This window comes from Contarinia nasturtii, unplaced genomic scaffold, assembly GCF_009176525.2.
Source record: "Contarinia nasturtii isolate CC-2019 unplaced genomic scaffold, AAFC_CNas_1.1 Cnas_scaffold_350, whole genome shotgun sequence".
NCBI lineage: Eukaryota > Metazoa > Arthropoda > Insecta > Diptera > Cecidomyiidae > Contarinia > Contarinia nasturtii.
Genome location: NW_022197705.1, coordinates 726,672 through 751,941, shown reverse-complemented (window position 1 = coordinate 751,941; position 25,270 = coordinate 726,672). Strand labels below are relative to the sequence as shown.

At 32.7% G+C, this 25,270-nt stretch overlaps 1 protein-coding gene across 2 annotated transcripts in view; it reads right to left on the bottom strand.

Annotated features, from left to right (window-relative positions):
• Nucleotides 1-17,851: 17,851 nt before the first annotated feature.
• The window catches only part of LOC116337993 (neurotrimin-like), a 49,072-nt gene continuing 41,653 nt past the window's right edge, over nt 17,852-25,270 (bottom strand). The window contains exons 9-14 of one of the 2 annotated variants that reach the window (XM_031763001.1): nt 25,217-25,230; nt 25,089-25,130; nt 23,561-23,680; nt 23,124-23,297; nt 22,024-22,236; nt 17,852-20,862 (exon numbers count right to left, since the gene is read on the bottom strand). In XM_031763001.1, coding sequence (XP_031618861.1) covers nt 20,588-20,862; nt 22,024-22,236; nt 23,124-23,297; nt 23,561-23,680; nt 25,089-25,130; nt 25,217-25,230 — 838 coding nt within the window. In that variant the 3' untranslated portion in view covers nt 17,852-20,587. The remainder of the gene's footprint in view (nt 20,863-22,023; nt 22,237-23,123; nt 23,298-23,560; nt 23,681-25,088; nt 25,131-25,216; nt 25,231-25,270) is intronic. The other variant, XM_031763002.1, reaches the window with a different exon arrangement.

The following is a 25,270-nucleotide window of genomic DNA, read 5'->3' as shown; positions in this document are numbered from 1 at the left end:
TGTGTGTGTGCGAGAGAGAGAGAGAGAGCGTGAACGCTATGAGATTTATAATGTCGATCAAGCCTTTGTGAAATGCGTTTCCTCGTCGTCGACAATAAAGCGCATAAACGATTCAATGAAAATCTCTTTTATATGCGTGTCTGTATGTGTGTTCGAAGCGGAACAAGTTAATCACAATAATCTCGTTTAAATACGACCAAATAATAATGCTTTCAATGATAGTAATTTTTTATATATTCTGGTGCAACCTGGCACTCGAGCATATCCTCTTTCAGCTCCATTCTTAAAGAATGAAGATGCATATCGGGATTAATTACATTCACTTCAAATTGAATTTAGGCAATAAAAGCCAAGAATGAATTGATTGAAAAACGAAGTTAATTGCTGTATTTTGCACTAATGAATGCCGTTCGTTGACCTATTGTTGCTCTGTTTCAGCAACAAAATTCCAGTAGCCAACAACATGTTCAACACCAAATGTCGACAGTTCAAAATTAATGATATGTATGAATTTTAAAACATGTCAATCAAACGAATTTGTAACAATTGTTTTTCCTCAATCCGAATTCAAATTCCCTGTAATATGCAGGTTTTTGTGTTCATTTGTATTTCAGAGCGGATGCTTTTAGTTGCTGTTTATTTTACAATTTTTTCCATGTGCATTTTTTTTTGTTCGATTATCAAAAATCCAATTTCATGTTGGTTTGGTTACCGGTGTCAACGTGATGGTAATTATTTTATTTAAACGAGCGAAAAATCACTTAATTCGGTTCTTGTTTCCAAACGCATCAATTTTTTTTCCAATTCAAAATGTAACATTTAAAATTATTTTGAAGCCATTCATGCATGCATCCAAAATGAACATGTTACAATGCGCTGGCCGAAAATGTATATGTGTGTGTTTAATACGAGCAATTTAAATACATATACAATTCGTACAAAATATAATGCATTGTTGCAGCAGCATCAACAGTAGTGGCATCACCACATTTTTAGTGTGCGAAATTGGTCGAATGCAATAATAACTAATAACTACATTGTGAATCGTTTTACGCGCACTCTGCACGACATCGAATTGTTGCCAATGTTCAATGCTTTCGATTCAAATGCCAACAAACAATATTCGGTTGGAAAACTATTGTGCGTTTTCCATTCAGTCCGTTGTCCAATGTTGCGACAATCATACACAGGCACACACACATTGACACAAATAAAAACCGACCCGAGTCAACACAAACCTGTAATAAAACTTTCAAAATCGGTAACCGCAATCAGTGTAAATACCGTCAGCCACGTAACATTGGAGACAGATTGAATGGCTTTATGGATTTCGGGATGTGTGCTTGTGCGTGTGTGTGTGTGGAGTCAACATTTTATATTAGGTATTAGCGTTTGATCACATTCGCGGCTTTATTTATTCACATTCACTTTATGGCAAATAATTTAATCAATGCTGTCAATAAAATCCGCGCCAAACAAAACATTTTCACTCCGGGAATTTTCCGGCGAATTTCACATTACAAACAATTCAAAACGTTTTATGCAGATTGATACATTGCATGAATGTAAATTTTCTCTTGTTTCGTGTATTTTAAATGAATATTTATTCTCTTTTTATGTTTCGATGATTGATTGAACATTTTAATTTGTTGTTTCTTTGCTTCCTTAGACAAAAGCAGTTGAGTATTGTCAAATTGACTTGAATTTGATTTAAACAAAAATATTGAATTAAATTCAAGTATGACATGGTATCATTTAGGGTGAACAAATATTCAATATATTGCTTAAAATAAATAAAATTGAAGTAATTCAACCATTTTATGATTTATATCCGATGATGATTATATTTTTTTTAATTCGATGTCGATACAATTTTAAAGTGCAATTGCTGAATACAATGACAATGCTATTCATTATTGTTGGAGATTGCATTCGAATAATTGTGATAAGAGTCTAATTAAAAGTTGTATGAATGGAATAGCGATTTGAATGCAGAGAGTTCAATTATATTATTGAAAATTATAGTGTGCACGTCCCGCATATTTAAAATCACCTGCAAATCTCCTAATTCGAAATTCGGTATTGATTTCACCATTTTTTCTCTCTCTCTCTCTCTCTCTCTCTCTCTCTCTATTCCAAATCATTGGCTCCACCGCCTCACCTCTCATTTGAATCATTGTTTCACAACCCCACACTTGCATTGAAACTTATCTAGCTCAAACTACCGGATAACCACATGTGTGCGGTACAACTGGATCAAATTGAATTTTGTGCTTGAGCCGAGAGGAAGAGACAGGGCGAGTTTCATTCAACGATGATAACAAAAATAATTTATGTTTTACGCATATTATCCCCACTGTTCATTGGCGCTTGTATATATTGCATTAATTTTACATTGTACGAAATGGTGATTTTCGATTACAATTTTATGCATAATTCATTTACATTTCCATGCTGGAGACTTGAATAATTTGCAAACATTTAGCACAGAATGCACGCACGCACTCTGTATATGTGTTACTTTTGGCATAGATATAATTTAATAGCGGGCCAAACCAGCCCGAAAAATATATATATACAATAGTCATGGTGGTTTTTGCATTGCTGTACATTCGTAAACAGCTATTTGATATGCATGAATCGTGAAATGCATGCGAAACGTCATAAACTGGTGAATTTAAAATGTGCACACATTTTTCCAAAACATTACGAATTCGAACAACCAAATGATGGTTTTATCAAAAATCTGCGACCATAAAATGCATTTCGTTGCAATCACAATCAAATTCAATTAGAACATTAAACTAATTATGTTTTGTCGAAATCACACTTTTCCAAATGGCCTAAGACCATTTTTCAATGCAAAACATTGAGGCAGAACGAAATTTGGACACCCGTTAAAACTATTATTGAATCGTATTGTAGTCAATCGAACAAATTGGTTTATTTTTCAATTGTTTGGTGTGGTTTTCTCTTTCCCATTCTTTTTTACTTGAATCTTTCTCTTGTTTCTATCTCCATTCCTTTTAATTTCCCTTGCGTCAACATTTCGAATGTGATCACACAATTATTCATTATTAATCAAAATGATGATGAAAAAAATATACATGAAAATTGAAAATCCGTTCATTCACCGGCGGTTCGTTTTGATTTGAAAAATAATTTTCTTCCTGTTTGTTGGCTGAAAACGGTAATGAAAAATGAAACAAAGAGTCAGATCGAGAAAAGAGGAAAAAAAAAGAATGCGGTTTTATGATTGCTGCACGGAAATCTGATGAGTTCTGATGACTTTTATGAGTTCAATATGCCTGGGGTTTTGGCACTTGGTAATGCCAGTGATACTTGGTTCGATGGCAAACAAAGAATATCTTCTGCTTCTCAAAGCAGTGCATCCGACATGTCAAATATTTTCACGTGCATTAAATGGAAGTGGGCGCGTGCTTACCTCCAACGTGATATTCAAATGCGCGCGCTCAACTACAATCACATGTGGTTTTACAGTCACCATTGTCTTTATGAATATGCACGTAAATAATTCTGTTACATTGTGGTTTATTAATGTATTTAAGCGAGGTAATGCCACAAAAGACTTTTTCTTCGAGAGTGGGAGAAAGAAAAATAAACGGAACAAGAAATGCAGCCAACGAAAATTAGGAACGGAAACAACGAGAAAAATGAATGAGGCAAGCGCTGCACATTTCAACCAAAGCAACGAAATGACAATACACATAGAGACGATATATATATATCACATGGGGAAATAATTAGTAGTAGCAACAAAAGAATGGCGGCAGTTTTTGAGATCATACACAGAGAGAAACGTAAATATGCTCTGCTGCACATATAACGCGTCTGATTAATTTCTTGCTTTGGGATACAACCAGCAACAACAATAGTTGAAAAAAAGAACGAACGAAACAACGAAGCATGTGCGTTTTTATTCGAACGCGCTCGTATGGTAACAAAACTAGTAGAGAATGGAAAAAAGATGAAGAAAAGAATGCGACCACACAAAAATATAATTTGCCGTCTGCCATCCGCTACTTCGAACCAATCGATCCACATGCACAAAACAATAAACATATAAGTCATAATTTTCCTTCCACTTCTATGAACTAATTTATTGTTCTTTTTTCTTATTTCTTCTTTTTATTCTTCATTATTTCGATGGTTGTTATTGAATTATACACATTGCCATTGTTATTCGCATGGCCAAGACATGGCTGAAAATTACTGCCGCAGCAAATGTGAAATTGAATTCACAATTCGATATTCGCCAAATTGTGAGTGTGTGTGATTTTCTCATTTCGATTTTCTTGCTCTGACACATTCCAAATTGTGGTACATCGTCGTTCAATTCGCCTTCACTACACACTTTATTTGAGAGAGAGAGAGAGAGAGAGAGAGAGAGAGAGAGAGAGAGAGAGAAAGAGAGAGGAAAAGACATGTTTTTCTGGTCCGATTTCTGCATTCGAATATTATGGATTGCGTTATTATTTTATTTATTGTCGTCAGTCAACCACGAATAATGCAATTCTGAAGTTGTATATCGGATCATTCCTTTGGTTTTGAACAACCAACAAAAAAAAGCAACATACATATTTTATAGTATTTTTCCTGATGTGGAACCATTTTCGGATTAGATGACAGTGTTGGCGAAACTAAATTTTACCGCACATACACACACAGTTGTAGCATTTGAAATTCAGAACTCTTCTCAATTGAATTGGCCAACACACAGAGAAAATCACCGCAGGCCAAAAATAAACTTTGATTGTTTGCTCATATTGACATCTCTGTGTGTACAGAGTTGAATCGTCGATAAGGGCATACCAAAATAGCTCGTTGCCATCATTTGCACCTTTTTTTATTGTTTAACACGTTAAAATGTCAAATTATAAAAACGTTCTTTTATTAAGCTTAACTTTGTGGTAAGTCTCGTTGAGATGTGAAATTTAAACCAAAATAAGTACGAAACATTCAAATTTAAAAATCGTCATATTACAGTTTGGTCCACCCTGGTCTCTGCCATTTACTTTTCTTTTTTATCATTTCTTCTTCAGTGTTCATGCACTTCCTGGTTTTGGTTACATTGAGCGTTTGATATAAAACGATATGATAAATTAAGTTTGGAATCACTACGTACTCAAGATAGTGACAGTAGTTTGATTTGAAATTCGTTTATTTGTAAGATTCCAAAAGTCAATCAGCGAATAATTTTCTTGACGGATTGCTTATTAGTTATATATATATTGCACAAATATAGTTTGACTTTCAATTTTCATCCGTTTTCGATCCATATATTTTACAGATTTGATGCTTTATCAAACTTAAAGCAAAACATTGATGCAATTAAGTAAAGGAAATAGAAATGAAACAGATATGTTTTTGAAAGCATCCTTTTTTTTCAAAAAAAAAAAAAAAGGGAGCATGCAAAAAGATTTAAATTGCCCTTGTGAATGGATTTTTTTCCATAAATGTCAGTCAGACTGAGTGTATATTCGATCCAAATATCCAAATTGAATTTATATTTCTTTCACCGATTTCACTTTTTTCGGTTTGCTTTTGGTGTGTTCATTTTTCCCCTTTTTCTCGTGACTGTTTATCTAGTCTTTTGTTCACAAAGTCATGGTCTCTTTTGTCGATTTGATTTGTTTGCGATGTGTTTTTGTCGATATTCTGTACTTCTTTTCCCACAATCATCATCGTCTATCGAATGCTATATTGAAAGTACAAAGAACGAAATGGAAAATTAAGTTACGCTGCGACATCAACGGCAACGGCAGTAACATCGCTAAAATCGTTTGCACATTCGTCAACACCGTACTCTCTCTCTCTCTCTCTCTCTCTCTCTCTCTCTCTCTCTCTCTCTTCCACTTTGTATGTATGCATGCTCATAAAGTGAAGTGTATCAATTTATCTTTTTCCTCTGGTGTATCGGAAATCTAATTTTCTCTTCAATTTGAAAAGAAAAATGTTCCCTTTATTTCGTTCGGTGGCTTTCATTCTATGTGTGCATCAAATGCTCTCAAGATGATTTTTTTTTCAACTTACACACACTGTCTCTCTCTTCCTCTCCGTCAATATTTCTCTTATTTTTTGCAGTCCTTATTTGTCGTGTTGTTTCTTGTTTGTGGTATTTGTTACTGTTTATTTGCCGCTTCCTTGCCAAAGTGAACCATACTTGGATTTTCGTCGCACGTTCGAACTTTTTTTCTACGTGTATCGGTCTTCGGTGTTTGTTTTCACTTACACCCCCTTTTCTACATTATATTCAAAAAACCACGTGAGTGTGGCTTTCATGAACCGTTCAAGCATAAATATGTAATATATACACATCAGAATAAAAAAATTCCGAGAGCTCCATGTAAAGTGAAAACTTATCTACTTATCAAGTCATCTAGGGCTTTTTGAGGTAACAATTTTATTTACTTAAACAGCACAATTGTTGCATTGTCGGCTTTTGCTTTTACTATTTATGCATACACACACATAGTCTATTTGCCACAAAAATCGGAGACGAGAGAATATGAATAAATATTTGGCAAATATGAAAGCGGTGCACAAACGATGAAAAATGGTACATACTTGAAGCTCGACGTCATCATGCCGTTTATGATAAAATCATATGAAAATCAAACGATTGTGTTAAGTGTCAACATATTTTGCAGAAAATTTACACATCCAATTGAATATTTGCACATGGTAAGGGATCGATTTCTTTTCCTAACATTACTTTATTGCATTGGCTTTCGGTGTCAATGTGGTTGAGGTTTACCTTTCGATCTTCATTTTTTGAAATGGAATTGATATTTTTTCCAAGAGAAGGCGCATGCCTTCCCTGAACGAGATCCTTATGGAATGATTCTAAAATGTTTTCAGTTTATAATGGTTTTTGAAGAGCACACCTTTCTCACTTCATTTTGTTTGGCTTTTTTCATCATGGTTCGTTTGTCAAAGTTTTCCCTGTGTAAAATGAATTGATTTTAAATACATTAAAGGAACTTTGATGATGTGTAATCGCTTAACAAAAAAACTTGAAATAAAAAAGCGTATTTTAAATCGTTGAATATTGTTCATTGAACACCATTATGTTATGAATTGGAAAAAGACCGTATTGGATCTGTTGTTTTACTTACTTAGTTTAGAATTATAGTTTTTTCTTAATTATGTTGATGCTATTTTTGATTCCAAGTGATTCACATGTAAACAGATACTGCCAGTTGTAGTTTCAAAATAATAAATTCTATTGTTTACTTTAACGTTTTGCCGACGAAAACTAAACAATATACGTATAAACTTGTATGCGATGAGTACCGTCATCATTACCATTATGACATTGTTGTTAACCCAGCTGCGTCGAGCTATCGAATAAAAACTGCCTTCATCTGAGTTCATCGTCAATACTCGATAATTTCAAAGAAAATAATTTTCACGCAAATACAATGCTATCATTTCTATTTCACGTGACATTTAGTTTTTTTTTTCTTGTTGTCCGCTAACAAAAGGAAAAGTTTTCTATTTGTGTTTCTGCACGATATGACATGAACATAGGGAAAGAGGAAGAGATGAAGAATACGAGCGAAAGATTTAAAAACATCGGATAGTAGCATTATGCGAAAAGCAACAAAAAAATGCACATATAAACTTTCTTCTTGTTTGAGCATATCGAAACTTTACACAAATAATTGAATCGGGTATTGAGTTTGTGAAATAAAATTCAATCATGTTTACACACGACGAGTGCATAACTTTTTCAAAAAACATTTTGATTGCACTCCACTCAATTGGTACCGGAATTTATGGAAAGTTGATCATTGGGAAGTATAGTATCGTTCCAACATTACGCCGGTTTTTATCGCTGAATAAAAATGAAGCGGCAGCAGCAGCAGCAGAAAACAACAACGAATAAGAAAATCGAGAAGAAAAAGATGTTTGTCAATTGCCCTTAAGGACTCTTCGCGACCAACTTCAAAAATTCTTACACTCGTAATTGAATTTATCTTCAAAAACAAGACCGTCACATTTTATACATATATAGTTTGTTATTGAATTCATAAGTCGAAAAAAGATTCACATAATTTGCCATTTTATCAGCACGAGCTCACAAAACAGTTACCAAGAGGTTGGCAAGAGAAGACTTTTCAACCAAAAAATTATTTTTGTCATATTTGAATATGAACAGTTTTGCTACATTGTTCAAAAATTCTATGGTAATAAATAAGAATATGTCGAATGTTGGATGGTCTGTTGTATCATAAATGTAGTACAGTGTGGCCCGAGAAAATTAATTCAATATAGTTAAAATTAAGTAATTTTCATAATATAATCACAGAAGCAAATTGAAATAACGTTTCGAAAATAAATTGTAAAAAATAATAAAACAATTATATTTTAATAAGTTCGACTTATTTATTTCTCGACAAATGTCTTTACATGCATTTCTTAAAATGTTCAATTTCAATACAGTTACTGCATATAAAGTGTTATGTGTACAATTTTCACCATTTAAAAGTGCTAAGAAATTGCTAAAGCATACGTTCAAATTGTGCATTTAATGTTTGTAAAATGATGGAAAAATTCCACAAACACTCTCAATTTTCATAAACAATAACTGCTGTACAGTTTGGTATTTGCAACCAAAAAAAACGTGAATTTGCGGATGGAATTGTGACCGGGTTGCACAAGCACAAGCATTGTCTTGCACCATTGAACGAGCAAACAAGAGAAGAAGCATATGCACAAAATAATATCGCATGTAAAGGGCTAACCAAGAATATAGCATTCTGAAGAGAATCAGAGATATGGCCATTCCGCGAAGCATGGTGGAAAAATTTGTGTTGGAAATGAAACAATTCAGTTTTCTCTCATTTTTACATCTGTTTCTTTTTGGTGGTATGCTTTATTTGATACATGCGCGCAGACACACGCACACAACAATGATGATATTACAGAGCATGGAAAATAGTTTGGTTTTTATTTTATTTTATTTTTTCTCTTGAATGTGCACTTTGTGCATTTTGATAGTAGATTTAAATGTGCCCAACAATAATTATGTTGCATTCTGCCAGCCACGAACGCCCCGAATATATGTGAATACACAGCCCGTGGCCCAACATCGAAGTGTACAAATGTAGCGCATCCGACACACAAATAACTCCAACGAAACAGGAAAAATCCGGGTAAAGAAAGGAGTTCGAAAAATATTTTCGCAAAAAAAATGAATGAAAGAGAGAGAAAGAGTGAAATGAGTCAAAAGTTGCGCACAACATTTTTAATTATTCCAAAAATATTTTGCAAGTTCAGATGGAATTTCAATTTTTTTTTGTTCTTCTTCTGCTGTGACTGAGAGCACGGCTCTTTTTCTTGTTTGTTCACAATGTTTCATAAAATAAATTATAATTCATGACATGATGCGCTTGTTTCACATTCTGCCACCACAAACACAATCATAACGTAATTTTGTTGTATTTTATGTGTACTTCAATTTGTTTTATTGTTAGACTGCTGCACTCAAATAAATTTACATTTAGTTATTTATTTGAATTATTTTCTACAATCGTTTCATTTAAAAGGCATGGAATTTTATATAAATAAATTCAATAAACATGCCAATTCACCACGATTCGTTCATATCAACCCCATGGGGTTTGAAGTCACCCGTTCTAGCTTATGGTTGTATTCGTAATTGAAAAGGCTTTCTATTTATTTTAATTTGATTGCACTAATCATTGTACTTACCGCATCGATTGTCATGACAGGTATCTCATGTGAAACGAGAGAAACATGAATCGTTCTGAATAGCGTGTAATTGGAGAAAATTGTAGATCCATTTCTAGCAGAACACAAAATTAAATAGATTCCTATCACACAAAGATCAATTTGCACAAATAAACAACAAGAAATCCTAATAAAAAGGTATTCAGTGATATTAATGAATCTTATTTTCTAAATAAACAACTAAACAAATTTGTTTGTGGTTTCGAAATCTGATACGATTGGATATTATATTTATAGTTCAATTGAATTTGCAATTAGATGAACAGGTAAGAGTAATTGTGAGCTACAATCATCCTTTAAAAAAATACGGATTCAAGATATTGAGTTAATATAAATGAGATACTGAGCTCGTGTTCAAAATAAATCTGATACTGAACGAGATTGAAAATAAAAGTGGTGTTTTCAACGCGAGCCAGTATCGCATTCATTTTATCTCATTTATTTCAACAAATTTTAGCTATCACAAGGAGAGTATCATATACTGTAAATTCTTTATTCTGATTAAACCAGATGATACAGAAAATTGACCAGTATTTGAGAATTGAAGAAACGAGTTTAAGTTGTCAATGTTTGAATCTGATATGTTTTGGAATAATAGTTTTTTTTTTAAATCCCGATTTCGTTCCTAAATTATGAGTTACTTGAAAAAAATAATAATTTTTTAACAATTTCACATAAAAATAATAGACCGTACCATGTGTAGATATCACTGAATTTTATCAATGTTGTGAAATGTTCTGAAACTTCAAGTTCATCATCAATAACAAGCAAAATTGTGTTGAATGTCTGGTAATTTGTGGTGTATACAACATTACCTGCTGCAAATATTTAACTTCAGAATGCAATATGTTGAACAAAGTTTCAGTTCAATTTGCCTCCTGTGGATCCTTAATGTTTCATAATATCTTTAAATTGAAATATAAAATTGGCATTCATGTGAAGTCTGATGTAGAATTTGTTCGCATGGTAGTCGTTAAATTTATGAGTTAAGCAATGTTACGTTGCTCATTGATGATGATGCATATCCGTTAAGTACAATGGCATATACTTTTTAATACAATTTAATTAATGTTTGAAATTCAAATCTACTAAATCAATTCAAGTGCAAAAAGCATATACATATGATAACATTACCTCACAACACACTCTAATTAGTTGATAGGTAATTTGATGTGTCTAGTATAGTATATCATATTCCATCACGTAGCGCACAATATGCTGATGTCTGTGTGTTAATCAAGTATGCATCTTGACTTTGAATTCTATATCTAATTACCACATCAAATCCAATACACATCACTCGTGCGAACGTTTAATATCATTCGTATCGTGGCCCATCGCCCGTTGTATGAAACATTTTGGATTGTAAATTTGTTGTGACATTGAACAACAAATGAACGATTAATCTCTGAAAAGTAGCTGAAATCGATGCAGAGAGTATGCAGAAGAAAGATAGAGTTTAAAGTGCTTTCAAAGTCTCGAATGTGGAAATCTCGAGAATCCACATGTGTTAATTAAAACAACGGTTTCATACAACGCATTTTCGCAATGAAAGGTGAAAATCAGATTAAGTTAAGAATGATCTATTTTGAGACTTTATTATGAATGAGCTCAATTGTTTAGAATGCATTCTTATGTGAAAGTATCAAGAGAAGTGGAAGAAATTTCACATTTTTAATAATCAAAAAATGCCAAATAAATTTCAATAAAAACCCGATGTGAACGCATCATTTCGAGAAAAGTCTCACGCTTTTAATGATTTTATTCAAATCGATTCCATCTGAGGATGTTTTTTTCGTCATATCCCAATTAGTTTAGCCGTTTATACTGTAAGCGAGCAAATGTTTGGGGAATTTAATAAGAGAGTGCACTGAATTGGCTTAGAGTCAGCAATTCACCAAAAGACTTACTATGTTCGGTTATAATGAATGGCAGAGAAGCGCATAAAGGGAAAACATCCGAAATTAATTATCGAAGCTTTGCAAATCTCTTCAATTAAAGACAGATTAGAAAGATATATGTTTTGCTATTCGCTATTTGTGCGACTATCAGTTGAATGAGTGATTATGTTTGTACATTAAATGGAGTGAATAACAGCCGAGTCAAATGGCAAAGTAAGACGTTGTGCGTTGTGTGTGTGTTGTTAGTCTGGACTATGAAGTGTGTGCTTCCTACATAAAATGGTTTATGACTAACATTCTGCTTTGGAAAATCACGGCGAATTCGAAGTAGACGCATCGAGTTAAAAGCATATCAACTATAAGAGGGATAAAAACCCGCATTTAGGCGGGTAAATAGTTTGAAAAATTACTCACGCATTTACAATAAATGTTCATCCTTAAATTTCACAACTAAATTCAATCTAGAGACTATGTTGAAATAAAAATAGGATTCGGAAATTGATTTTGAATATTTGATATGCCAAATTCATTTATAAAATAACATTTCAATTTGATATCAGACCTAAACTGTTAAGAGTAAAAGAAATCAGAGAAAGAATCCAATAAACTGTCAAACATTGAAAGCGAATATCTTTTTATGATGTTTTGACACTTTTAATAAACCGTCGGCCAGAAAACTGAATAGTAAATAAAGTCAGCTTTTTCGTTCAGCTAATGATTTTTATCTAAACCGATTGAATCCATTTAATCACAAAAGAAATGTCTGACAATTTCATTTCTTCAGCTCCCACAAATAAGGATGATTTACTATTCATTCACACTGAACTAAACCGCATTGCAAATTCATGCGAATTGTGTATGTGTGTGGCTGATTTTTTATGTGAGATTCTTTTCATGACGATGTATTCGCGTCATTGGAATCTATTTGTGGATAAAGTTGATAAAAAAGGAATAACTTCAGCCGCTCACCGTGTATACACTCTGCTCAATGCATAACCAATATATAAAAATCGGATTATTTCAAAATGTGACATGATTCAAAAATCAGCACGCGCACAGAAATGTCTACTAAACCGTTGCTCTGATTGCATACGGACGGATATATGGCATTTCAAGAGCTAGGCTATTGAGATAGAGAGAAATATATAGAAAAGAATAGAAAGATTCTTCGCTTATTATATCAATGCTATAGAATTTTATGAATTTTCTTTGGCCATAAAAATGCTTTTGAATAGAAATTATATGTCCATAGCATTCAATCATGGAGATAGAGCATTATTTACAATTTTTTTTCTCTGCCACTTCTATCGCCCTTTTTTTGTTACAGCGATAAAATCGAACGGATGAGAGAAAAGAGAATGGCAAAAAGCCCCATTTGTGGTAAAGACGTATAAAAAATGCATTTTCAGACACAAAAATGAAATATTGGCCGAATCGAAAATGAAATGAAATAAAACATATATTGAGTTTCTAAAGCGATATTCTGTCTATGTCATTTTTTTTTTTTCGTGGTGCTGATGTGCAATGGTACTATTGATTATTTACAAATAAAAAAGATAATCAGACTTTAAATATCGAACTTTTAAGCAAACAACCGAAGTGAATGGTTGTTGAATGAAGAACTGATTGCTTTTATTTTACTAATGAATTAGCCACAGAACTGCACCCATACCGACTCTTACCTCTTTTTTGTATCCACGGAATTGATTTACAATCGCGAATAGTCTGATAATCATTTTTTTCTTCTTGCAAATAAGCACTTTTACTGATTGAACTGTCTGGAAAAGTGTACTATACAAACAAAACATTCAGAACTTACCTTTTTTTTAAATATATACTGTTTAAAATGAGATTGTAATCACTTTTAAGCAAAAAAAACGCATCTACCAAATGAAATGAAAAGTCCAGCCTTAAATGAAAATGGGATATCATTTTTTTCTTTATTTAGATGTTGATTCTTTTAATATATAATTATCTAATAGTTTTTTTTTTTTTGTAATTTTACAGTTAATATAATAAAATGTTATTGTCATATGTTCATCTCTTTTTTCTTTTTTTTGTGTTTAATTGTTAACGCTCTCTCAATCATTCAGCATTTGGTTTCTTGTGACGATACATCATTGTAATAGTTGCTCTCAACGAGTCCTGCGACTCGTTGGCATGTAGTAATACTACTCAATCTGTTTATATGCAAAAATAAAATAATTTAATATAAGTCCATTTCATCCATCAATATATTTTTCAAACATAATTTCTTTTTTTCGTTCATTCGATGCTTCCACTCACATTCAAAAACTCTATGTAGTTTTTGTATTTCATACAATTTTTTTATTTACTAACGTCCGATTAACGCCGGTATTCACTCGACATTTTTGTGTTATTTTTATTTTTTCAAATGATTTTTGGAACGATAAATTTTGCAATGAATGAATTTGACTTTACTGTGATATATAATGTTTATAACTTTCGAATGATTGTGCTGCAAATCATCCATTCAATTTCGATCTTCATAACACATAAAATTCATTTTTTGTGTTACCGACACACACACAATCGGTCGCGAATACGTTCCTGTATGCATTTTATTGTTATTATTTTATTTATTTCGATGGTATTGACCTCTATGCAGACGTAACATATAACACGATACCCACACATATAGATGACAAAGTGAGGATGATTTTTGGAGCTGCTTCAACTGTTTGCCATTGTGTAATAAATTAAATATTAATTCGTGCATATCTATGAAATTTTCGGTCTGATCAATTTTCATACATTCGTATTATGCACACATAGACACGGTGCGGGAAAAGTGCAACGCACACATTCGGAATATATATTATCAAATGTGAGGGCCGTTTTTTAAGTATCATCAAACAAAAACAACATATTTTTTTAGTGGAGAGAGATGAACTGTATACCCCTCTACTGTAATCAGTCGGTTCAAACCATTTTCGTAAATTCGTTGCGATATGTTTTACTCATTAGAAAAACAGTAATCCATACTTCATTTTCTCATATTTCAATCCACTCTCTCTTGCACATGAGCTTTTGTGTATTTATTATTCAAAATGTACATATTTTTTTTACATATTTTGAATCGATTTATTATTACAGCATTTAAATTGGATTACAATATGCTCATTTGTGCTTATTGTGTGTCTGTGGTTTTTGTTTCACCTTTTTTCCCCCACTTCTTCCATTCATTTGGCGAATTTCACGCTGAACAACGTACACAATGCAATGGCGTATGCATGTATCGAAATTTATTTATTTCAATTTGATTAATGTCAGTTTTAACTGACTCAATTCGAACACTTGGACACAAAACATCCAGACTTTTTTTGACCAAATAAAATTAAACATGTTTGAGTGAATAATAATCATTTGGAAATGACATGGATACTTTCATTTGGAGAAGATCCAAATAAACGAATTGAAATTCAAATGGATATTTCTTTGATGGAAAATTTATTCAAAGTATTAGATTTACATGCGATGGAAACTTGAAAATTGACAAAATTAATTTTCATTTCTATGGAATCCGATTTTGTCAAGAGCCTACTTTAGAATTCATTTTTTATTCGAAAGACTTTCCGCAATTGTGTGAAATGTATATATATTTCAAAAAAGTCAATGTCAGGAAATTAAACTAAAATTATATATAAAAACCGCTTATATTTTCTTTCCTTTTGCAAATAAAAACAGCAAACTTGAGAATTTTAATTGAATACAACAAATGTTGACGTCATCGTCATATGTAAGATTTGAGTTTTCGTCGGCTTTTTTCAATTTGTTGATTTACTTCAGAAACATTAATACGATATGATGGTTTGATATACTTTTGAGGTTTTGTTCTATCAAAAAAATGGAAATGGATTGAATCCAATTAAAGAATTCTTTTCTTTTAGATCTTTACATTTTTGGTCGATCTGGTTTGAAGTATAATTTGATTGAATTTATGAAAAGAATATTGAAACCAATTGAAACGCCCATTTTAAATTCATTTGATAAATGATATATTGATGGAATGATATGCAGAACATGCGTGTGTGCGTATGATAGAGAAATGTGCCTCTCAAGTTTGAGTGATTAATAAAATTTAATAAAAATATTCAATCATAAATTTCGATGCTCAAAACATTAAATCATACCAATTAATTTAACATTTTTGTATGATTTGTTCTGCTTTTTGCCACTTGCCACAGGATGAAAAAAAAATTGTTGCAAATTATTTGTTTGCGAGTGGAATTTTACAAATGAGGTCCCATAAAATGTTGTACAGCCGCATCATTTAAAACAAAAATAATGACAATAAAATAATCATTTGAATACGCATTTGTGTAATCGTCCAATGAAAAATTTAACAAACTCACGCGCACCCTCTCGTCTGGTCAAGTGTCGGCTTCGATTCGCTATTTGTTTTTTTTGGCTTCCTCCCAATGTGTATGTGCGGTCATACAAAAACATCGCTTAATGAATTAATTACGAGTAATTCGATTTTCCAAATATTTCGCTTTAATTGCTAACACTTTTCTACGTAATTTGGGTTTTTGTTCAGTTTCAATGTTTAAGGTTCATCATAATCAATGATATTATAATAACTAACAATAAAAAGTTTATAAGTTATGAATCAACTCTACGTTTAGTGTGTGTGTAATGTGTTGTCGTTTTATTGGATTTTGATCCATATCGTTTGTTAATTAGCTTAAATTCAATTCTAATTACTTGTGTGGAGTGGGGGAGGTGTATAGTTTAACTCCCATAATGCTGATTTATCAGGTTCGGTTATTACGTTCATTATACATTTGATACAAGTTCATATTTTATAAGCAGCAAACAAAAAAATGTACAATTACAAATATTGTTGTTTGTTCTTGTTTTTTTTTTTTTAAATACAAATTTAAATATGTTACGAATACGAGTACGGAAGACCTCTTATTTACACTTAAAATTCAGTTTCTTTATTATGTTTCATCAAATTGTTTTTAAATGTGGGCGCGTGGTCCGGCAAACCTATTTTGCATGAAACAATTTAAGCAATTTAGCACACACACGATTACGTCATGATAAGACGACAAGGGAATCAACCAAAGAAACAACATCCCTTGTGCGCTTAAGATAGACAGACAATAGAATAAAAGAAAAAAGATGTTTAAAACAAAAAAAGTATTAATTTTGCATTTGGAATGTATTAAAGATATATTCCAAACAGAAGCGAATGTTATAATTTACTATAGTGCTTTGAATTATTCTGGATTTGTGTTTTCTCTTATGAGAGCCAGTGCACTTATGCAATTAAATAACTCCATAGAATGTCGAAAGAAATAGTAGTACATCCTAAAAGCATTTAACCACTAAATTCAAATTGTATTGAAATATTGAACGAAATTTATGAAATGAGTTAGTCACAAAGGGAAAAGGAGAGCGATGGAGAGTCGACACACTCTCTCTCTTTCTCGGTAGGTTTTAACATGGAAACTAAATACAACACTAATTAATCAACTGGGTAGATAATATTACCGATTACACTGGATGAACTCAATTAACATTGATCACATTGCTGTGGTAATGGGTACTATAAATATAACCGAAATTATATCGAATATCCATTGATTCGGGGAGGATTAACTTGGCCATTAAAAAATGATAATCATATACCAAGCCAAAAAACCAAATAGAACTTTATGCTCCACTTGTAATCACACGCAATGTTAACAGTAACGCTTAGCCGATGCCTTTGCATTATTACAGACCAGCTGAATTTATGGACACTTTTTAGAGTATTTTGTAATTTATGTAAATTACCATCCAATACACGAAACTTTACGCCCCCTAAATTAATGAAACAGTGCCGTGCACAGGGATAGAGAAAAATCTAATAATTCGGTAGTCGAAACGATGGAAAAATTACAGAAAGCATATATCGAAAATGAATGTGTATGAAAATATTTCATTTGATTTGCATCGAAACTTTATTCAAATTCACATGAACCAAGTCGGCGGAATTTTTTTTTACTTCAGCTCATTTCTAAAGTTGCTTTTTGTATGATGTTATTTTTACAAAAATGAATAAATCGATTTTAAAACAGTTTCTGTTAAAATTTTCATTCAATCATGAAAAATTTATAAAAAATATATTCAACAATGAAAAAAATAATGACCGAATTGATTAATTTTGGATTATGAGCTAGAAAATTGTAATTAAGTTTTTTTTTTATTTCAAAAAAACCAACACCGACCCAAAAACCATAAAACAAACAAAAATTGGTTCAATTGTTAGACCTTCTAGTTAGAATGACGAATAAAAGCTTTTTAAATGGCTTTTATTTTCCTCCATTTAACGCACGGTTTTATGGTGAGCTCACACTAACAATAGATAAATCGAAATTAATTAAACAAAATTGAGCTAGATTTTTCATCAGAATTATCTGGTTTCGGTTGGGGATTGTGCTGAAATGCAAGATTCGTACATATACCGAATAAATATCATTTGACGTTGCCACATGTTTGTTGACACAAACGTTCTTTTTTTGCTATATCTCATGATCCGCGTATGTACAGTGTACACACCATACAAACACCAAATGTGTCAACAATTCCGGAAACGTATCTTGGGAATGGTCAGAGAATACCACTTTTACAGTTAGTTGAAACTATTTCGTGCTAGAAGTAAAAAAATGGCCAAAAATATAAATAAAAAGAGAGCCGAATGAAAATAAAATCATATTTATCATTTTTGCATTTTTTCCGGGGGAAAGTACGATGAAAAACACAATGCATGTGCAAAGAAGCGTCAGAAAATTAGATTTACATACACAAAGTTCTCTCGCTTGGCAGGGCAATTGTGAGCGTTAGCGCGCGCATCATGATTGTGTATTGTGCAATACACGGATACATAAACAACACTCTCTGTTGCAAACGTTGCATATCAAAAGACACGACCGCTATTACATGCACACTTCATATGCTTTTGTGTGAAACATTACAACCAACGCGAAAATTGAAAAAAAAAAATTGGAAGAGAGAAAACGCTAAAAAATCAAAACGAATCAACCTAATTTTCGCTACACATACACACAGGCACAGACGGAAAATTAAAATGCAAACAACAAAAACTTGTTGATAAAAAAAGTGGCGTTAGTCGTGTTCACTACCATAAATTGTGCTTATCGGCAATGACATTTTGCAAATTTGTTAAGGTTTTTTTTCGTTGACATTTTTTTGCAAAATAGTATTTCGTATGTGCTTGGAACTTCCAGTGAAATGACACAGTTTCAAAATTTTGTTCGTTTCCTCACGACATTTTTTACAACCGACCGAAACATACCATTTGGAACACAAAGGAAAGTTTAATCTGACCGAGAGAGAGTGAGAGAGAGAGAAATGTCACATCACTTGCGATAAATTTTGACCAAAAGATTTTATTGTGCTCATAATTTCGCGTCTAGGTAGATATACTCATTTGGTGTCCAGGTAAATGATGCTTATTTAGTGTTCAAGTTCGCAAAATATAGAAAATTTTTAAGCTTCAACACTGTAACTGATCGCAGTGGCATCATCAACCTAGATAACGCTACTAACTTATGTTTATTTGTTATCATTACATAAATTGCACTTTATTTAATTTAATAAAGTTAAATGATTCGAGGCTGTCTTGTGGTTTGCAATTGGCTAGAAAAAATGAAATTGCCATTCGTGGTTTTTGTAATGAATGGTTTTCGTTAAACAACTCATATGGTAATTCTCCATTTGAAAGTTTTTTCTTGTAATTTTCACTGCAATTCATCCTGTATTTTAGACATAAACTGAGAATAATTCATTATTGCATTTAAAATTACGTATTCCGAATGAGCGACAACAAAACAAAACTATGGCAGTGGTCGAGATTTTGCATGGCCACAAGGACCGCATATCTGCATATTCGTGTGTGTGTGAATGTGAATGTCAGAGTCAAAATTGTATCCCCTTAATTTGATTCAATATTTATATACAAATGAAAGTGAAAAATTTATTTCACTTTCGGGTTTTGCGTAATTTTGACACGATATAGCTATTTTGAGTTTTTGTTTTGCTATGGTGCTTTTTTGCACCATAATTCGAATAACATATTTTATATCCATCTAAAAAATATTTCACAACAATTTATCCCTTTTACACATTTAGCTTTTATTGATGTGGATCCATTTATAAATGTGCATGATATGTAACACTTGTTCGTAAGGTGATGCCATAAGAAGTAATTTCCGAAGCGTTCGTTGAGAAAACATCAAAAAATATTTCTTTTCCGTTCAACTTTCTCTCATTGGAAGCTTGATGGTTTTTCACTTTTGCACATTAAAATTATCTGGTTAACCCTTTCTTCGAAGAAATAATTATAGTAATACATACATGTATTCTTCTTTTGCATTACCTTGCCGAAAATTGTTTATCATATCATATAAACAATTATACGTTGATTCATCATGGTTTTTATAGTTAGAATTTGACTGAATTAGTCTTTTGAATGATTTTTTGGTTATTACTTTTTTAAATTTTAATTATAATTTTTCGGAACATGATATATAGATGATTTATTACACACTCTAATTTATTGGATTATTCTTCACTGGTGTTTTTCCTCTTCTATTTTTTGTATTTTTTGCATTGTATTGATGCAAAGTTTGAATTTAATTTTGTTAATAATATAATTTAATTAATTTGGAATCAGAACGACCGGAAATGAAATTATGTGATCATTAAAAATGAATATGTACAAAATGGATTTTTTTTTAAATTATGAGCACCTTCCGTGTTCATCGTTGTTCAGCCCCATCCGAAAAATTCGTATGATTTTCAATGAAATAATTATTAGACTAGTTGAATCATTGACATCAACAACATAATAAATATCAATGACATAATGATTATAATGATGGCAATAAAATGACCAAAATGCAAACCGAAAAAACAGTAATGTCGCTGAGATTCGTTGTTAATTTGATGCTACTACTCGGATGATAACCAAACCATCCAGGCCGATTTGATGATGACATGTCACCTGAACTTGTTTGTGATGTTCGCGATTTATCGATTCCATTCGGTATGTTTCCGCTCGTTATGCCAATATTTCCCGTTCCACCAACACCGTTACCGCCAACATTTCCACCAACTCGACCACCGCCAGGACCTTGTGTGAATACTATGAATTGCATATACATTTCGAATTTATTTCTACAACAATTGCTACATCATGAATCGAGACAGTTGCCATTGGAATATTGCTTACGCGACTGTTTGAATACAATGGCAAAGAAAATGGCAACAAAATGCATGCAAAAACTGAAACACAAAACAACAGACAATGGCAGTAGCATCACACGCGCACAATTCACAATGATCAGCAATAGCGATTGCTATCAATTGCATCCCCAGTCCATTCTCTCTCTTTTATCTAACTAGCGAGAACAGCGCTTATTTAATTAACGATCATAAATTAAAATTTAATTAGATTGCGACGGCGGCACAACTAGAAAATGGCGATTACACCATTTGGTTGTAGAGAAATACCAAGTAGATTTTTTTCTGCTGACACACATATTCCAGACCAATGGACAAATGTGCCTGAAATGAAATCCCGTCGCAGTATTGAACATATTTCTTTCCTTTAAATTGCTACATGATTTCAGTTGGTCAATGGCAGAAATTCAATTAATACAGGCTTTCAGAACGTCCATAAAAATTGGCTTGAGATTTTATGCGCGACTCTTTTTTTTTCTTTCTTCCAGACCATATTGGCCTTGACATGTGATAATTTTACATTGTTCGAAACAGAGAAGTGACGTAAATTTTAACAAAATTGATGAGAACAATACGAAAGAAACAATGCATCCGATACGGTCGTTTCATGTTTATAAGTATAGGAAGTTTAGCCCAAATCTTGCTCTCGTTAAAAGGAAGAGAACACAAGTGGATGTTGAAAATTAATTGGGAAAATACAGTCTTCAAGCAAATAATTGTAATACAGCAATAAACAATAAAATGTAAATTGTTGATGGAGCAAAGAAGAGAGAAGGAGTTAAAAAAAATGGGGGTAAAATCCATTAAAGCGGTAAAATCTACAGTAATTGAACTTTATGTACATGGAGCATCAACTATTGTCGGTTGAAATTTACTTGAAATTGAATAAAACAACGGACGATCGGATGTGTGTGCTTGAGCATATGGTATGTGTTTGTGTCTGTGTATGAAATGGAATTGCTGCCGTTTTTGTTGGATGGACAACAATTACATGCCTCTATATTATTTTACTTATTGTTCTTTTTTTCTTACATATTGTGAAATATATTCGTGATAAACATACCTTCGATTGAACCACCACCGCCACCGCTAGCCGCTCCGGCAATCTCGTTCTCTTGCAAATTGTTCGGTAGTAATATTTCTTTAACTCGGTTGGATGTGTCATGACCTTTATGGTTATGATTTTGATGCTGTTTGCGCCGCGGCGGCTTTACCGTTGTATACACATACGGTGTTGGTGTTGTAGTTGTAACAGGTCGCGTTATGAGTTTTAGCTCTGTCAAATGCAAATATATACAAAAGCGCAATTAGTTTTATGTAAACGAGAACTTTTGTATTTCTTTTTGTTTTGTTCATTCCATCGACGGCGACAACGTTGGTATGCTGGATTAAACGAAGCAGTTAAAGGTAATGTGGAGAAAATTACCCCGAAAAACCGTATTAGCTTTTAACACAACTGCCATTTTCAAAAGGCATGCAATGCTGTTGCTGCTGTGCAAATTGGTAAACAATACACAATATGTGTCATGATGGTGTATACACAATAGCTCTCAATTTCGCTTGCTTGCATTTGCTCTCTGCTTATAATTATATATATAAATAGATTTATGGATATAAAAAGTTTTAAAATCTGGCAAGCGCAATAAAATTCGAATAAAAGAGAGCGTTGATATAAAATTTTCAATTAAAAATAACAACACTCTCATTCGAGTATGAACGGAACGTTGTTGTTGTTGTTTATGATATTTTGGAAAATGCAAAAACGTAAAACGCACCAACTTTATGACATTCATTAAATAAACAACATTCGTCAAGTGAAAAGGAAATGCGCGCGCTCAATTTTCACTTAACTGAGCACAACACGGTGCCGTGCTGTGTGCTGAAAGAGCATTAAGATTTTGGAGTATACGACATTTAATTAACAATACTTCGATGACATTTGTTGATTGATACTAGAAATGTTCGCGAAATTGATCAATTGTGAGAGACGAAAACAAGTGGACTTGATCCAGTTTCAAAAGACAATTTCCATTAAATTTTAATTATTATGGGATTTCAAGTGTAAAATTTTCGCGGGCGAGAAAACGAACAATTCAATTTTGATGAAGAAATAAAAGTTTTGCATTGACTTTATTTTCATTTCTAGAGGGAAAAAACACTCACCTTGCAATCGAATGCGAGCATCTTGTTTACCCAATGCATTCACTGAGGTACACGTGTACTCGCCAAAGTCATTTTTCTGCAAGTTCTTTATGGTCAAATTCAACTGCCACGTGAAACTGTTTATTATTCGCTCTGAAATAACGTATTTTGCGCCATCGTGCAACTTTAAACTCCCTAGTGGAAAAAAACGTATTCGCTTTAATATTCAAATCGAAAATGTATCCATAGTCGAACAAAATAAAAATGTTGACCGCTAAATAGTAAACAACAAAAAGAACGGTGGCATACAAACCCCAAAGCAGGGGTCAAATAAAGAAAACTCTTGGCAATGACAAATAAAAAAAAGCACAACAAGACAACAAACTTTCGACAGTTGAAAGACACCAAATAGAAGAAAGAAAAATTAGTCGACATTAATGTCTTCATCGTATACCTACCATCGTTTCGATACCAGCCGTTTAATGGTTTCGGAAATACTTCAACAATGCATTCCAATAGAACGTGACTCTCGACGGGCGCTCCAACAACATGATTAACAGCTTTTACGAGCGGTGGAACTGTTTTTGGGAGTATAAAAATGAATGAGAAAAAAAATCGCAGTCGCACATAAAACCAAAATCGAGCAAGAAATAAAAGAGAGAAAAAAATAACATCGAATAACACCACACACACACCATCAAAATACATAATTGCTCTTGTTAAACGAAGTAAATGGGCACACCAAATTTGTACGGAAAATTGAGCCAGTGGCAACGGCAGCAGGCCACAAAAACCGTTTGCTCCTTTCATATATTAATGAAGCGAGAGTGAAAAAGAGAGAGAGGGAGAAATGCTCGGTCATGTAGAAAAAAGTGGAACAGACTCACGCCGAAATGCTCTTTCGATGCCTATTTTATAAACACAAGATAAAGTAATTTTTGTTTTCGTTGTCGAGAAAAAAAATATGCCATGATTTTTTCTCCCGTTAACCCACATTTTCTGTTTATTCACCGCATTACTACAGACATTAGCCGTTTGGGTTTGTTTGTGACACTGTTATACAATTGTTATGATTCCTCACCACTTAAAGTGAGAGGCATAAGTTGAGAAAATTTTGTGAAATTAAAACGAGCGTAAGCTAAAATTTAATTTCGGTCCCAATCAAATGGGAGCGAAGAGTGATTCAAGCGGCGAAAAAATCATCTGCTCAAATTGTCATGAGTCATAATCGCCAACAGAGAAAGTGAGACATGAAATGGAGAATAAGACCGCGTGGAGTATTTTTATGGTTTTGGTCATTTGTCGGTCGTCCATTTCAACAGCGAGTATAATTACACTTTGTTTGTTCTTCTTTCGATGGAAAAACAACGAAACGTTTTGTTTTTGAAAAATCACACTTCTCACTATTATCTTCATGCCGCCCGAGCAAAAAAAAAACGCCAACACCGAAAGACGAAGGTAATTTCATTTCATTTTACTTTTGGCAATTAGGAATGATTTATTGCTATTTGAGTGTGCAAAAAGATCACCACCGGAAAAGTGTGCGGCAAAGAAAAAATACATAAATAAATTCTCGTTTAGTCATTATTTGTGTGTGTGCTGATTTTAAATCCGATTGATCTTTTGGGAACTGTTCACTTTAAATCCAGTGATTTGAGTCGACTTTGTAGCAACTTTTTCTTTTCACTTCACCATTCTCCGGTCGTATCTACATGCTCTACGGCCATAAATCTTCAAATGTTTTGGATTTTGAAATTCGAATAGGAGAGATGTAGCACAAGCATTCCTGTTGTGCTTTTTGCCCGACCAAAAAAAAAACAGGGCATGATTCTACGGCATTAAATCGTGGTAAAAGAGCATAAAAGTGGTTTTGATTGTGGTGTTACACCATCATAAAAATGTACTAAAATTCAATTTATATATATAATATATTTCATTTCCACTATAAACGCAAATCACAAACGATAAATTCGTGTATGTACTTACAATTCACTTGAACATCGTATCGTTTTGACACAGTGGGCGGTACTGAAAAAGATTTGTATACGGGTTAAATGTTTTTAACTTTAAACTAGTTATTTTTTATTAATTTATAATTAAAGGATATTGTATACCTCCATTCGAAGCGCTGCAGCGATTGTTAAATTATTATAGAGAAAAAAATAGAT